The sequence below is a fragment of the Mirounga leonina genome, unplaced genomic scaffold (assembly GCF_011800145.1).
Source record: "Mirounga leonina isolate KUSES-001 unplaced genomic scaffold, KU_Mleo_1.0 Mir_171, whole genome shotgun sequence".
In the NCBI taxonomy this organism is placed as follows: Eukaryota; Metazoa; Chordata; class Mammalia; order Carnivora; family Phocidae; genus Mirounga; species Mirounga leonina.
Genome location: NW_023270436.1, coordinates 19,104,745 through 19,122,023, shown reverse-complemented (window position 1 = coordinate 19,122,023; position 17,279 = coordinate 19,104,745). Strand labels below are relative to the sequence as shown.

The window sequence follows — 17,279 nt, the reverse complement described above, 5'->3', positions numbered from 1 at the left end:
CATATATTACTAAATAATTGGGGACAGATCAGAATCTGGAGATGCTATTATTTATTATCTAAAATGTCCAGTTTTCAGCCAAAAAACCTGAAATATACAAGACATACAAAGAAACTGGAAAGTGGTGACCTATACTCTCAAGAAAAAACAAAAAATCAGTCAGTAGAAACCCTTTGTGGGCTTCGATGTGGGGCTTAACACAGACCACCAAGCAGCTATCATAATGCACAGAGTGCTCACTCTCGTGCCTGGCTCATGCTACGTGTCAGTAAGTCCTAATAACTGATAGAGGTTCGGAGATTATCAGGTCCTCTTGGGCTCTGTAGAGTGATGACACACCCTTTACCTCCACCCTCCCAGGCTCAAATTACGAGTTGTTGAATCACCTGGGAGAAGACCAGCTCATGCCTCCACTTACAGAGGCCCTTTGTGTCCTAGAACTTTGCAAAGAGTGTTCTCTCTGATGTTCGACAAGGATGCACCCAATAAGCATGTGATCTGACATCTCACATTAAGCTGAACATGCCAGACAGGCAATGAGAGACTCCAGGAATAATGGAGAGCCATGGAAGGGAATTCTTCCCCCAAATCACTCCTCAGCATGTAGTGTGGTGTGAAGATTCCGTGTCTGTGGAATGGAATGCTCATTCAGGGAGCCATTTGGCTGCTGTGAGAACAGCACCTCTTTCCTGAAACCCACACCATGACCCAATGGCCACCATGGTCCAGTGGCTCCCATCTGTTGTATATCTGCTCGGTGCCAGGCACTTTGCTATGCCCTATGAGTGTTGCCCGTGTTCATGCAGCTATCAGATATCAAGGGGGGTGGATTAATGGAGAGATGGCAGAAATGAGGATTTGAATACAAGTCTTTCTGATTCTAAACCACATGCTTTCAACCACTGGAGCACTGATCAAATCAACCCATAAAGGTGGGACTATGTCTCTGTTATTTAACTCCATATGCTCAGAACTGTATATAAAATGTTGTATGAACACACACACACACACACACACACAAATTGGGTTGGTTAACACTGAATGGAGGGGCACCTGGGTAACTCAGTTGGTTGAGCGTCTGCCTTTGGCTCAGGTCATAATCCCGGAGTCTCGGGATCAAGTCCCACATTGGGCTCCCTGCTTCTCACTCTTTCACTCTCTCTCTCAACTAAATAAACAAAATCTTAAAAAAAAAAAAAAACTCTGAATGGAAAATGTGTACAATTATTAAAACAGTAAACCCCAGCTGGAGGAAGTCAGTAAGGTGAGCAAGAAAAGAACGGTGAATACATTGAAGGGGCTAAGGCCATGGGATAACCCCTGAATAATGGTTCAGCACTGTACAGTGGACAGCTCCCACCCACCCCCCCACCCCAGGCTTGGGCTCCTAGGGGCCCTTCCCTAGCAGAAAGGGCCTCAGACAAATTCAGAGGAAACTGGGGGTGTCCACAAGGGTCTGCCTTCGAGAAGACAGATTGACATCCCTTAATTGTGTTCTTCAGATCAAGTCTGCTGGGACAGATTTTGTTGGCTAAAATCAATCAACACTTAGGCTCTCTGAGGAGAAGAGGGCAGGCCTTAGGGTTTCCTCACATCGATCGGGGAGACTTGGCAAGTCCTGCCTGAACAGCAGAGAGATCGAAGAGACCAGAATCTGGGACATGGCCAAGGTGAGCTGACAGAACCCCTCGAATGACCTGCCTGAGAGTCCACCATTTGTGGTCATTCTGGGTGGGCTTCAGTGCAGGTGGATGCATAATCTTAGCTAGACAGGATAACCTGGGGAAGAGGAATGGGACCCAAGGGGATCAGAGCAGGGGACAGGGTCATTCTGGAGAACCGAGCATGTGCCTGGGTATCTAGATGGGACGGGGGCATCTTGAACAGCTGGAGATCAGGGTGAGGATACTGCTCCCTAGACAGGACTATGGAAGGACAGAGTGGACTGGACTTCCTTCATGATTTTGCTTAAGCCAGTTCAAAAATGAAGGTCAGGTTTCTAGGCCATGCCCCTGCCAATAACTTCTCAGGTGACCATTACTGATCACCTGATAAAGCCCAGACTCTCTTGTCCTGCCAACAAGGACCCATGGCCCAGCCCCTGACAACACCCTCAGTCCCTATTCTTGATGCATGGCATCCTTTGTGCTCCAGCCACACTAAACTAGCCATGCAACCTTGCCACTGGACCTTTGCATATGCTATACACAGTATGGGTTGCCCTTCACTCTTTCCCTTACCTAATTCCTCCAAATTGTCCCATAGGGCTCAACTCAATCATCACCTCCTCTGATGAGTCTTCCCTAAATGCCTCAGCCTCACCTCGACTGCAAACATCAAACATTTTAGGGGCATTCCCTGGGGTGTTCCAAAGCCATCCCTCTGCATGGAAAGAACATTAGTCTTTCCCTCACCCAGTGAGATCATGTTCTGTCCATCCCTGTATCTCTGGCACCCAGCACAAGGCCTGATGCAAAGCAGACACTGGGTGAAAGCTGAACGGAATCAAGGATAATGATTTTAAATTAACATATCATGGATGGCACATTTTGTACAGAAATTCACCAGTCGCCCTGTCTATCCTCAAAGGGCTCCCATTCAAAAGTCTTATGTGAACACAAAAAGATGCTCAACATCACGGATCTTCAAGGAAATGCAAATCAAAACCACAGTGGGATGCCACTTCACACCCCTTCAGATGGCTCCCATCAAAACAAAAACAAAAACAAAAACAACAGAAAATGACCAGTGTTGGCAAGGATGTGGAGAAATTGGAACCCATGTGCACTGTTGGTTGGAATATAAAATGGTGCGGCCACTGTGGAGAACAGTGTGGCATTTTCTCAAAAAAAATTAAACACGGGATTACCATATGATCCAGCAATCCCACATCTGGGTATATACCCCAAAAGAAATGAAAGCAGGGTCTCAAAGGGCTAGCTGCACATGCATGTACATAGCAGCATTTTCCACAACAGCCAAAAGGCGGAAGCAACTCAAGTGTCCATCGACAGATGGATAAGCAAAATGCTTGTATATACACACAATGGAATACCATTTATCCTTAAAAGGAAGGAGGTTCTGATACATGCTAAGCTGTGGATGAATATTGAGGAATTCTGCTAAGTGCAATCAGCCAGACACAAAAGGACAAGTACTGTGTGATTCTACTTATATGAGGTAAAGCCATCCACTTCATAGAGACAGAGAGTGGAATGGTGGTTACCAGGGGCTGGAGGAGAGGGGAGAATGGGGAGTCCGTGTTTAATGGGGGCAGAGTTTCAGTTTTAGGAGATGACGGAGGTGCTGGATACGGATGGTGGTGATGGTTGCACAACACAATGAATGCTCAATCCCACTGAACTGTACATTTAAAAATGGCTAAGATGATAAATCTGATGCTGTGTCTACTGTCCCACAATAGAAAAAAAAAAAAAAAGCCCTGCGTGCAGAATCTGAGATCCCAAGTTCAAATCCCAGCTCCACCAGTACCTGGCTGGGCGGTGATGGCCTCAGTTGCCTCTGCTATAAAATGGGGATAATTCCCAGAATGGGAAGACTTTATCTTTTGAGGTCTGTTTCAGGTGAAGCATCTGAAATTTTTGACATCGTGCCGATTTTGCGATGAGAGTTTGCGCATATGTGGTAAAAGGCACGTGCTATTTTTGTTCGAGGAACACAATGTATCTAGCAGGTGCCCACCAAACGAGTGTGCATTATTGGGAAAGAGTCCTGGTGGGGTACCACGTATCCGGCACACAGGGGACCTCATCAGGGCCCCTTTCACACCCTGACAATGAATTCTCTCTGCTGCCATCTAGCGTCTGAGGACAATATTGACCTCTCCCAGCTGTCAAACCTGTCCTCTTCAATCCTGAGGTCTCAACTGCTTTGCACACAGAGGCTGACGGTTTGCCCACCCAAGCACGTGTTCATGTATAATTCATGGGGCATCACGTTGCCTGGCAAATGAATATTTATCAGCTTTTTCATAAGAAGCAGGGTGGTGTTTCCTTTTGTCGCTATCGAAATTCTATGCTGTGGCAAATGAAATTTGTGAGCAAATAAAAAGAGAATGGGAAGAAGCGAAAAACTACCAGCCAAGTCCATTCCACTTGTAATTTTCCATTTTCCGAGGCCCTCCAGCATGTGTGTGGAGGTGGTTTCGGTTTGGCTACAACAGAGGACTGCTGCGTCGTCCAGAATAGCATCCTACCATATGCTCTACCTATTGCCCCCGCAGAAAACTCCCCCACACCCCACCTCGGTGTTGTTTTCAACTGCAGAAGAGCCCAAGACCTTTTCCATGGCCCCACTCCAGATGCTCGAAATACAGATCAAGTTCGGGTTGACCAAGGACAAGGAGCCCCACGTGAAGATCGGTACAGACTGGCTGGTGGCCTTAAGCCAAGCAGTTGCAGGACTTCCTAAAGGGGCTGCCACCAAGGGAGGGGATTTCCCTGCACCACACCAGTCGGGTCTGATGTCCCCTCCCCAGGGCTACGTCGAAGGTGCTGCCTTGTCTGCAGGAGGGGACCTGTACCCTGATCCCTACTGCAGTGAAAAGCCATAAAGGACCTAAGAATTGTGACTCCGTTTACTCTTCTTGCCTCGTGACTCCCCGATTGAGGATTCCAGTGTGGCTGATCTCAGACACATGTGGGCACACTCCCCTGGAGGTGGAGTCTCAACGTGGTTGCGAACATGGGGTCTGGGTGGCGCGGTTGCCATCCCTCTGACCTTGCAAGAGGATGCCAACGCCAGTACTGATGTTCAGGCTAATGATGGTAGTTCACGTACGCTGAGCCCTTATGATGTAGCGATGTCAAGCCCATGAACTCCACCCCTGCATGTAATCCTCTAAACCCTTTCTGGAGGGAGGCATTATTGTCATGCCCACTTTACAGAGGAGAAGACTGAGGCAGAAAGATGCCATAGCTCGCTTACGTTCATGCAGCCCCAGCTGGGAGCCAATCGCAGCTGTTTGACCCTGCTCTTCTCAGCCGCCCTCCCTGGAAGCAACAAACTTGGGTTCACGGACAAAACCCACAAATGCTTGGCTGTGTGGCCTCAGGGGAGGCAATTCATCTCCCTGAGCTTCCCTTTTCTCATCTGTAAGAGGGATGCAATGGCTCTCGGTTTGCAGAGCTGTCGGGAGGATGCAGGGCTTTGCAAATTCTAAAGGGCTTTGTGATCATCGACAGACCAGTGGCCATTCTCGGCAGAAATATCTATCGATGGCAGAAATATCTATCGATGGTTTGACACTTGGTTAAAGACAAGGTTCCGGCCATAGGAGTTTATGGTGGAGTTGGAGAAAGGAGACACACAGGGGCAGAAATACAAGGTTAGGCATTTGTATTCATTCATTCATTCGTTCATTCATTCATTCATTCATTCAACGGACAATTTATTGAGCCCTTTTGCTATAAGCCAGAAAACACAGAGGAAATGTACATAATTTCAGAGAAAGGAAGTGCTATACACACATTAGGACAGGATCATGTGAGGAGCTCTGAGCCAGCATCTGAATAGCAACAAAAGCCACAACAAAATTGGGAAGGAGGGTTCCAGGCAGAGGGAACTGTTAGTGCAAAGGCCCTGAGGAAGCTTTCATGGTGATGCTCTAAGACAGGTGCTCTGGGTCTCCGATCCCCGCTGGTCCAGATGCCCCCCCTGGGGGCAATCCCCTCTGGAACAGAAGCCACCCAGGGCCTCCACCCTCTCTTGTCCCACATACCTTCCTCTCGTCTATTCCCTCGGAGGCCAACGTGAACTTATTCATGAGGAGAGGGTCCAGCACCTGGAATCGCCGGCGAAACTGAGCGAGCCCCATGTGGTCAGCATAGCCTGGGGGGAGCGGAGGGGAGGTGGGGGCGGGGCCGGAGCAAGCAAAAGAACAAGGAGTCCAAGTGAGAAGACCAGCCTGGGGCCTAGACTCGCAGGCAGCCCCTGCCCTGCTCCCCGCCTGCAGCGAACTTGCTGGGTGGACCCAGTTCCTGGGGCCTCCATTTCCGCACTTGTCAACTTAAGTGATTGGGTTCAATCAGCATTTCCCAAAAGTGTTCCCCAGAACACAAACCCTATAAAATTCTCCACTGAACGTTTGAAAAAATAGCACTTTCATCTGTTCTCTGGAGGGTCACACCTTGTACCAGCATCAATGCCAAAAGACTCCTTGGACCACCGCAGGGAAGATGCCAGATTGGCTTTGCTTAAAACCTATTGGACCATGGGAAAAAATTTTTTTGGTCCAACATTTATGACCACCCCACAAGCTGCATGTGGGAAATGCTGCATTGGATATTTTCAAGGGTTTTTTAAAAATCTAGCATGTAGGATGGACATGGGTGTACCCCTCTGTGGGGAGACTGGGTAGAGGCATGTAGAAAGCTCCTGAGAGAAGGTGACATTAAAGCAGGCCTGTGAAGGAGCCGTAAGAGTTTGCCACAGGATTGGGTATGGAAGGGATATCTTGGCAGGAACCAGAGAGGGGAAACCCAAGGCTGGCTCCTTAATCATAGAAGAAACCAGCATTTACTTAGCACTTCTGTGTACCAGATGCTAGGTTAACAACTTCCTTGTGTTATAGACACTCAGGGACCTCCATCATTGGACCCATTTTATAGATGTGGAAATTGAGGCCCAGAGAGTTCAAGTCACCTAGCCCAAAGTGGCAAGGATAGTAACTCCCCCAGCTGGGATTCAGACCTAGACAGTAACTGTAACTAATCCAGTGGAGAGTAGCCAACAATGAGGTCATAGACAAGCAGGGACCAGATCCCAAAGGAAATTGAAGTCAAATTCCAAGCTTCAAGGTTTGGACTTGGTCCTGGATGCAAGGGGCACGGCAGACCCTCAGTTGGCTCAAAAAGACCCCTCCACTGGCTGGATGGGAGAAGGTGCAGAAGGTCTGGTAAAATCTGACTCCACTTTGAGACTTCACAAGAAGCCAAATGCATGAACCTTGAGGCAGAGTGATGGTGGTGGGTTCATGTGGTAAATCCAGGAAGCCTCCTTGGGTGAAGAAGTCTTAGGCCAGGTTCACAGGATGCTGACCATGCAGAGACGGGGGCTGGGAGATTACAAGCGTGCCCTTTCGGGTCAGACTGATCTGGGCTCCCATCCCATTTCTGCCCTTATTAGCCCCCTGACCTATCACGAATGACCCCATCTCTTTGAAATTCAAGTTCTTCACTTGTCAGCTGAGAATAACAGGATCTGGTCACGGGGTCACTATAAGGATGGAATCTGATGATGGATGTGTATAAGATGCTAACATGCATTGAGGTTTTCCCACATCCGGGCAACTCTTCTCTGTTAGTCTCTTACTGACTCATCAAACAGCTCATCAGCTCCCTGAGACCTGAGCTACTAGGGCAGAGGAAAGAGGCATGATCGAGGGACTTGCCCAGTGTTGGCCACAGCCAAGCCCAGGCCGACCGGCTCCAGGGTCTGAGCCACACCCACCAGGCTGCACAATGTGTGATGTTTAATGCGCATTTGCTATATGCCAGGCGCTGTGCTAAGGACTTGGTAAGAATGACATCAGTCATTATATGTCTTGACACAGGGCTAGCACACCATAGGCACTCAATACCCTGCATATATGTGTATGCGTTCTGTGTGCACGTGGGTACATGCACAGATGTGCACAAATTCAAAATCATAAATATTTGATAGGTGTGTGTATCCATGTGTGCACCATGTATTTCTTATATGGTGTAAGAGACACAGGAGCCACTTGGAGCAGAAAAAAATTGAGGAACTGACCAGGCCTGGGAGGCAGAAAGTGGAAAGTTCTACCATGAGACATCAAATCTTTACTTGCTTGGAAAACTTCGTCCTGCCCCAGGCAACTACACTGAGAATGCAGAGGGCAGACACCGCAGTGAGGACCCCAGGCTGAGGATGGAGACGGCTGACCAAGCATGCACACGGGGGCTCTAACAGAGTAGTCCAGAGTATCTGCAAAGGCCCAGCGCCTCCTGCCAGCCAGCCAGCCGGACAGAATCGATCGGCCACCACTGTGGCCATTCTGCTCTTCCCCTGTGACATTATCTGTCACCCCTTGCCCGTGGTTATGCAAGCAGGAGGAAAAATCAATGAGACTCTCTGAGAAGCGTCTCTTTTTTGCTTCCAGTTGTTTCCAGCTTCTCTGTCAAATTCCTGGTGCTCCTGGTGCTGGTTCTTAAGGGGGTGGCAGGACACAGGGCCACGGCCACAAGCCGGGCGCCAGTGACCACAAAGAAGTTCAATGAACAGGTGCCCACCTCGCCAGGCTCCCCACCCCATCCTCTGCAGAGACAATGACATGCCTGAGCCTTTCTAACGTCAGGGAGGGGAATCCACATGGTGGCCTCTGGGGTCTGAGAGGCAGAAAGGAATCAGAAAGATTTGGAGCCAACTCAGCATCTAAGATGAGCTATGTGGAAATCTCAGCCACATGGTTGCTTTCTAAAATATAGACCTAAAGACTTATTCCTCTGATTCAACTCCTGTCTTCCCCCTGCCACCCTCTTTATCTCCTCAGCTTGACCCGCTGAAAACCAAACCTCCAAAAGCGGATGGCCCGCCTCATCAGCCGCAACTGCCCTGCGCATCTTGAACCCCCCCAGTCCCCAAAAACCCAGGCTCTCCCCTGCCTCTGGGCTTTTGCATATGCTGATCCATCTGCCTCGCATTCTACCTCCCAGACATGAGCTGCTTACTTTGTATCATGACCCAAGTAAGACGTTACCTCCTCCCAGAGGTTTGCCCCAGTCTCCCCAGGGAGAGCACGGAGCTCCCTCCTCTCTATGCATCTGGTACTTCCTGCATCCCCGGGTGACGACGTATGCCTGTTACGTGTTCCCACCTGAGCTCCCAAACCAGGCTGAGCATCTTAAGATCAAGGTATTGCTCACTGTGGGAATCCCACTCGCCATCCCAAGGTAGACGCTCCCTGGACATCTGCTGTTGAAAGGAAGGTGAGCCGGACACAGCCCTAGCTTTCCAGGAGTGCACATGTCATTCAGGAGATAAGATGGGCTTTAACTCTGCCCTGTCCAACCACTGCATGACCCTGAGCATGTCCTAACACCTCTCGGAGCTTCTGTTTTCCCATCTGTAATCATAGCTTCCCTTTCACGGGCTCACTATTTTACAGAAGAAAATGGGATGCTGCGTGGAACGCTCAGGCATGTAGCTGGTGCTCCTGTCCCTTTGTTGCTACCAGTTGGCGGGCATGTCAAGGACTCAGACACAGAGCGCTCGCTCCCTGGCTGTCTCTTACCTGTCCTGTGCAGACGCAGTGCCTCCAGGATGTGGGACCCCGCAAGCTGCACCCTCAATGCTGGGATGTCCAAGGACAGAGGCCCGCCTGTCCCCAGTTTATCTCTGCCGAGCTGCGCTGGGGTCAGAGACCCCTGCCCGCCCCTGCTCTTCACCGCCGGGCCCGGCACAAGGCAGTGGATGAAGTGTATCTGAGACCGTCTGATCATGCTGGTCAGCGCATCCTAGGACCAAGAGGAGACGGACAGAGTCAAGGCCCGCTGCCCTGAGGTGAGACGGACAGGGATGCTCCCCAAACATACACTCAGCCTAGCCTGGGCATCTCTGGGGGTCCCCAAGTCCTATACCAAGGACTGCCTATCTACGGCCTGATTCGCACTCAAGAGAAAAAGGGGAACTTTATAACAGCCCTTGTAACCGACTGAGGGCAAGCCAGAGGGCCCCAGGTCACACAGACCCCTCGCAGACGAGGCGGGCTAGAACCCAGGACCCAGGCCTAGAGGCTTTTCCGGTATAATATGCTATGAGATTTTCTTTTTTCAAAACTTGCCCTTCCCATGTCCCACCTTCTGGACTCAGCCTGACCGCTGACCAATCACAGTGTTCTCATTTGTTATTGATGTGTCTCGGTGACCTATTTGCAGCCGATGCTAGATCCCGCCGCCTTCCCCCAACAAGAGCCTCATGGTGAAAATGAGGCATTGGACAGCTGAGGAAGCTCAGGTGGCGCTGGATTGGCTGTGATATTTGTCACCCGGGTCAGGAGGGTATTCGTGGATCCTGGGAACTTGCCACAGCTGCTCAAGGCAACATGGAGGAGCCCAGCCTTTGGCCTCAGATTTGGATAGATCAGGGACGGGATGGTGGACGTTTCTCAGCTCCCTCCTCTGGGGAGCGCAGGGTGAGACCTGCCCCTCCAGGCTTGCTGAGGAGGTGAGAGATGATGCGGGCTGATAACTCATCCCGGAAGAGGGTGGGAGCGGGGCAGTGGAGGCCCCGGCTCCATGGGGACAGGGCTCCCGCTCACCATCTGTAGCTTGATCTGGGAGCACGGGGCTTTCCTCTTCACGGCGGCAAAGCTGCTGGCAAACGCCCTCCTCACTGCGCAGCTCCTCTGCAGGGCCTGCTGGGAAGTACCCTCCAGGCCGGCCACGGCCCGGCACACGGGGGGCAGCTTGGCCCGGGGCTGAAACAGGCTCCTCACCTCCTCCCTGGCAGGGAGGAGGGGAAAGAGAGAGGGACTTTAGGGGCTCACGGGGAATGGGCCCACCTCGCTTCTTGCGAACCTGCTTCCTGAACCCGCCCCTTGAAATACACCTCCTAGCTGCTACACTTTAATCCACAGTCCCTTTGCTCTGTGGCAAATGCCAGCTTCTTTCTCCGGGCCTCTCCCTCCCCTGATTTTGGAGTAGCAAGAGCAGCGAGAAGACCTACTGGCTAGCCTCGTCACTGATGGGCCTGCGGGAATCCCACTGAGCCTGCACTTTCTTAGGGAGCAAAGCCACCTTGGTTCTCCCTAGAACAGGCCCAGCACATAGTAGGTCCCTGGGTCCAGCACATAGTAGGTGCTTAGACTATACAGTTCATGCAAGAATGGACAACTCACGGGCTGAAGAGGCGGTTTCTGGCCCTGCAAGATAGTATCAGTGAAATGCCCGGCCTGATGCCCAGCGGCAGACAGGGCCTTCCCTCGGCACCCCTGTAATGCACAGCTGTAGGGCCAGGGCTCCGCATCTGTTCTGAGGAATCTGAGCTGCCTTGCCTTCTTGTTTGGGCCAATAAGGACGAAGAAGGCCGGGAAGACCCTGCGGTACCCTTGAATGGGGCTGGAAGCCAGAGATGGCCTCGTGCCTCCGGGGTCCCATCGGCCCCCTCCCCCTCCAGTGAAAGCACACAAGCAATTTCCATCACTCTCTGCAATCCAGGCCGCCCTGCTATCTGCCTCCTTCTATGCCTCACCAGACTATCCAAACTATTAAGGATCGTCGTCCAAACGATCCAAAGGTATTTAAAGTGGTTAAATGCCTGGCAGAGCACAAAGATTCACAATGGCTTGACTACACTGGTATTGAAATAAAAAGCTGGGGAGGACTGGGGGAGGCCCCCACCCCAGAAGCAGGAGCTCTGAGAGGAGAGGTCAGGGCCGTGGGGGAGGTGGGCACCACCCCCTGGTACAGGGAGAAGAGGCTGTGCCCATAGCCCTGACCCCCATCTGTGGACTGCCCCAGCCCTGGGGTGGGTAGATCTGACTTGGCGGTTTTTAGTGGGAGGTGTGCCCTTGGGCAGGTCATGTCTGCTTTGGGTCTCAGCTTGATACATATGGAACAGAAGGGTTGGACCAAAGCAGTGAAACTTGAGTGTGCATAAGCACCTCCAGGGAAGCCTATGGACAAAGCGAGTCCCCAAAGAGATCGGGTGGGACCCAGAAATTGGAATGTTAGACCAGCAGTGAATCTGGTGAATCTGGCACTCCTGGGGGTAAAACTACACCTTTAAAACAGCACCGTTTGCTCTCAAAAGTCACCAATGCTTGGCTCTCAAGCACGCAAGACATCCTAATAGAATTTACCCTCAATCCTGCCGTGTTCTTTCATTCCCATGGGCCACGACCTTATACATGCTGTTCCTTCTTCCCCGAATGTCCCTCACTCGCCAGAGCATCGGGTCAACAAGGCTTGACCTCCCCTTTTCCTGCCCCTCCACCTCTTGCCCAGAGGACTGGAGCCATGGGACATTAGAGCCCAAGGATGCATGAGGCCACAGGTGTGCGGTGAGGGCCTGCTCTGAACCAGGCTCCATCGTAAGCCCTCCACTACGTTATACCACCAAAGCCTCACGGCAAACACGGAAGCCTGGCCCCGTCATTCCCACTTCTCCGAATGTGAAACTGAGGCCCACATCTCGCAGCTTAAAGGCGGTGAAAGGAGAAGCGGAACATTTGCCTGACTCCAAGGCTGTGCAGTATCCACCCGATCTTGCAGCCTGGTCCAACACACACTTATTTTATGGTGAAGGAAGCCAAACAAGCCAACAAAACCAAGGGAGAGAAAGAGACTGCCCACAGTCACCCAGGTGAGGAGGGGCAGGGCTGGGACTTGACTCAGGTCCCCTGGCTCTCCATGCTCTCCTCTCTGTGCTCGTGGACCTTCCTTTGCCCACCCCCCACACCCCCGCTTGATCTCCTTTCAGGAGCTGCATACCCTTGAACCCTCCTGCATACGGGCTTTCCTATCGACTCGGACCATCATGTGCCGAGAACTTCGGCAAGGACCACGTACGTAGACCCAAGTGGATCCCAGTGCTGCCACTCTTTTGCTGTGTGATCAAAGGAGGGCCACTTCACCGACTGGGGCCTCAGTGTTCCCATCTGTGAAATGGCGCTAAGGAGGCAGTGTTGTTGTAAGGATTAGCAAGATACTTATGGAGCGTTTATCCTGACATTGGGCACACTGCCGTGGGTGGTCAGTAAGTGTCTCCTCCCCCTTCCCACGCCCTCCAGCTCCTCCCTGGTGCTCTCAGCTTCTCTCTGGTGTCCTAGCTCTGCCCCTGCATGGTTCCAGCAGCGAAGCAGGGAGGATCAGCGCATACACCCACAGAAGCATTTTCCAGGAGCTGTGGCCCACAAGCCGCGCTTGCTGCTAACACTTTCTGAGCAGAGCTGTCAGAGAAAGCAGTGTGCTTTTTTTTTTTGACACCACAAAACGTTATCGCTTTCGTTTTATGGCCCCCTAGTCCTAGGATGTCCATAAAATCGTTCCAGTCACATCATCTTCCAGATACTTAATGAAAGGCAAGCAGCCAAAGTTAAGAAGTCTTGGCTTTTTGGCATTTGTGCCGAGCTGGCCCCAGGGACCCATCCGATCTGAGGGATGGGGCTGCTGGACGGACCCTCCCTCGCTGAGTCATTGGGATGGCGTGGCCCCGGTGGGGAGGCCAGTCCCTATCCCAGGCCAGGCTCACCTTTTTGACTGCTGCAGCACCTGGGGGGCGTCCAGGGCCGAGAGGTTGGGCTTGGCTCTGTGGAGCCAGCCCATGAGGTCGTAGCGCACGGGGTCCTGTCCCAGCTGGTGGAAGATCTCGAACTGGAGGGGCTGCTCACAGGACCGGAGGGCAGAGGTCCCTGAAAGCGGACATAGCATGTAAGTGTTGGGGTACGTGGGGGGACACTCCGTAATCGCTTGGCATCACCAAAAACACACTTTTTTCCACTTAAATATGTTTCCGGAGATCCAAAGCTAACAGTTCTGAGCACCTACCTCTCTTCCCTGTACGCATGTCTGAGCATCATTTCCAACACAGAACCGGGTCCTCCTTGCTTTCTTAAACACAGGATACCTGTTTTCCCCACATACCATCAGTACAGATGATCTTTACGATTTTTGCCATACCCAAGTACCACCTGGGTTGTTACTTACTTAATATTTTTTTTAAATCAACAAACATTTATCAACAGGTAAGATCCATTTATAAAGAAGCGTGTCATGGTAGGTTGGGTGTGCATGCTGTATTTTCCGATACTCGTGGAAATAAATACATAATCATTAAATATTTTGCAAATATTTATGTGCCACCAAAAATTGTCTTGAATGGTACCAACCAAATAAATGCACAGCAGAGGGGCGCCTGGATGGCTCAGTTGGTTAAGCGTCTGCCTTCGGCTCAGGTCATGATCTCAGGGTCCTAGGCTCCCTGTTCAGCGTGGAGTCTGCTTCTCTCTCTGTCCCTCCCCCTGCTCGTGGTCTCTCTTTCTCTCTCTCTGTCTCTCTCTCTCTCAAACAAATAAAATCATTTTTATAAATAAATAAACAAATAAATGCACAGCATACTCTTGGGAGACTCCGACACACACTCGGTTGCAAGGGACAGGACAGGAGAAAAGAAGGGGCTTGGAGCTTCGAGAGCAGGCCCGCGTTCAAATCCTGACACCACCACTTACCACTGTCTGGCAGGGGCCAAGCCTCTTCCATCTCTGACCCTCAGTCTCTTCCTCTGTAAAATGTGAATTATACGTACCTCCCAGGGTGGTACAAAACTTAAAGGAGAAAATGTGCGTAAAACATGCTAGCGTGGTGCCCAGACCCTTGGTTGTCACTCAGTAAGCCCGAGTGGGCGTCACAGTCTTTTCTTGCATTCGACCTTGTGCCAGTGTCTGGAGCCACAAACGTTTATGTCCGTATCCCTAACACCAGCACGGTACCTGGTACACGAATGGAGTCTGGAAGTGCTTGTGGAAGGGAGGGAAGGAAGGGAGGAAGGAAGAGAGGAATCCTGGTCATCAATCATATCACTCTAATTGCAGTGATGCTCTCGGGTTGAGTAATGGCCCCAGACCAATTACTCTCAGGAGCTGTAGTATTGTTTTGGTTCTTGTCTGTCTTCTGTAATTCTATGAGTTCCCATCTTTCTACTGTCAACGCACCAGTGCATTCTAGGGTCCTGAGTCCTTCCCTCAAATGCGAATTTGCCACCTCTCTGCTGCAGGGAGTCCGGAGACCAGAAAGCCGCATTTCTTGGAACTCCGTACGCAGCAAATGCCATCTGGGAGTCTGTGGGCTTCTGGTGCGTGAGGGACATGGGTCCTGCCATGTGTGTGGCTTCTTGGAGGTCCTTTGTGGTCAATACCCAGGGCTGACCGAAGTTACCAGCAAGGGACACTTCTGGTGAAGTAAAGTATCCCTTTGTCCAGCTCTTCCATGAGGCCTTCGGAGCCCGCAGTCCCCGCCCTCAAAGGGCCACCTTCCAACGAAAGCAAGGTGACAAAGTGGCCGCCTGCCTTGGCACGTCCGTCCACGCTGCCCGCACGATGTCCGCGCTGTTTGCATGGCCGCCTCCTTGCCCTGGATTAGAAGCGGCTTGAGGGCAGCGACCATGTTCCCGCATCATCATGTCTCACAGCCAGCACAGAGCTGGGCTCTGAATGAGGACCCTGGGAGCATTTGGGGAGGGGGGACCGAAGGCAAGAGAGAAGAAAGGACGTCCACGTGGGCTAAGCCCCAGCCGGCCTCTGCTGGACACACGGCCATGCCTGAGGTCCCTTGATCCCGCTCTGGTCTGTGACGTGAGTGTCCGTGGGCTGGTTTTCTAGAAGGTGACACTGAGCTTCGGAGATGAGCCCCCTTGGCTGAAGTGGCATAGCATACAGGGACAGAGCTGGGATGAGCACACAGGTCTGCCGACCCAAAGCCTGTGTTCATCCCCGGTGTGGCCAGATACACAGAGGCGTCCCATTTCCCAGGAACAGCCCGGGGAGACCACTCCCAGGCCCCCAGGGCATCTGCTCGGCCCTCTTGCGCTCCCCTTTCTTCGGCAAGTGGTTTCAACCACAGTTTTGTTCATCCAAGCATTTCACCGACAACGTTTGCTCTCAGGAGCCCCATGGAAACAGCTCGAAGACAGAGCCTGACCCAGTATTCCTCTCTCGTGACTCTGCATCATCACCTCTCCCAGGAGCCTGACATCCCCAGATGGGGGTAGGGGCTTCTGGGGCCCCAGTGACCCCGGCAACCCCCCTCTACGTCTGCCCTGCAGATGCCTGTCGCCTGCCTGTCCACTGGGGCCTGGGTCCCTCGGGAGCGGCCCGCCGGCCCAGCAGAGACACTTAGTGGAGAAGTAACAGCAAGCACTGGGGTCGCCAGAAAGCCCCTCATGTTCTGCCTGATGGAACATTCTCATTAACTCAGAGCTAATCAGAAAGCCCTAGAGACAAAAGATCTTTTTTTTTTTAACCAAAATACCTGAATTAACGGGTCTCTCTCTGTCGGGCCAGGACAAAGGATATCACAGTCTCTCTCCTGGGAACGGACAACGTCAGAGCATCCCTCTCAGGGTGTCTGGGATTGGCAGGTTGGGCCTCACAGAAGGAGAAGAGGGAGACAAGGATCTCGCCAGACCCCCTCCTGCCCCAACCACGCCCTCCCTGATGCCTTCTCCTTCTGAGCCTCCTGTGTCATTTGCTGAAGTCAGGATCCAGGAAACATTCCATCCGAGAAATCCATTTTGTTTGATTCTGGATCATGGGGTTTTCCCATATTCATCTATTCTGTATCAAGGATGAACTGGAGCCTTCTCCAGACCAGAGCATTGTGGGGCGGAGGGGGTGGGGGGCAGCCAGCGCTGCCCTCACGAGCAGATGTTCCCGTGAGGACACACGCGTGCCGTCTGGCATGAGGGCTGCAGGGGAGGCGGGAAAAGCAGGGGTAAGGGAGAAGGGGGTGCGGGTCGGAAGAAGGCATTATTTTTCACTAGGTGAAAGGCAGGCTCCCGAGACCCAAAGGCGGTGAGGGAGCCAGTCATGCGGAAACGTGGCAGAAGAGCATTCCAGGCAGAGGGAACTGCCAGTGTGAGGACCCTGAGGCGGGAGCATGCTCAGTGGGTTTGAGGAGCGGCCAAGAGAGCAGTGTGACTGGAACAGTGACTGGAACAGAGCGAGGGAGGAGAGAGGAAGGGCAAACGGCAGACGTCCACGGAGGCCTGGCTATGCCCAGGCACAGGGGAGAGAGCAGAGGAGACAGAGGCCTGCCCGGCGCCCTCCGTGGTCACACAGGGTAGTCGGGGGGATGGGGAAGAGGCAAATGGATAACCAAACATTCCAGAGCCCGAGAGGCCCCTGAAGGAAGTAACGAGGGAGTCAGGATGGGTCCCCAAGGCTGCAGAGGGGACAGCTTCAGACAGGGGTCTGCAGGGTCTCTGAGGAGGAGCCCTTGTGCACAAAGGTGAGGGAGGAGGACTCGGACGTGCGTCCATACATTAGCTCATCCATCCTCACACAAGCCCCCTGAGGGAGGTGTTACCATTATTACCATGTTACAGATGGGGGAGGTGACTTCCCAGAAGCCACAGGCCTTGCTTAAGTAAGCAGTGGGACTGGGATGCAGCCCAGATCTCTGGGGTCCAAAGCTTGGGTAAGCTTTTCATAGCTCTGTCTCCTGGCGTCGCGTGAATCTGAGGGACGCTCTTCCTCGGCCCCACAAAGCCACTCCCACGCCCTGGGGTCATGCTCTGAATAC

At 52.2% G+C, this 17,279-nt stretch overlaps 1 protein-coding gene across 2 annotated transcripts in view; it reads right to left on the bottom strand.

Moving 5' to 3' along the window:
* The window catches only part of MYO18B (myosin XVIIIB), a 246,725-nt gene that overhangs the window by 147,110 nt on the left and 82,336 nt on the right, over window positions 1-17,279 (bottom strand). For both annotated transcript variants that reach the window (XM_035017247.1, XM_035017246.1), the window contains exons 18-21: window positions 13,234-13,393; window positions 10,301-10,484; window positions 9,275-9,497; window positions 5,741-5,850 (exon numbers count right to left, since the gene is read on the bottom strand). In XM_035017247.1, coding sequence (XP_034873138.1) covers window positions 5,741-5,850; window positions 9,275-9,497; window positions 10,301-10,484; window positions 13,234-13,393 — 677 coding nt within the window. The remainder of the gene's footprint in view (window positions 1-5,740; window positions 5,851-9,274; window positions 9,498-10,300; window positions 10,485-13,233; window positions 13,394-17,279) is intronic.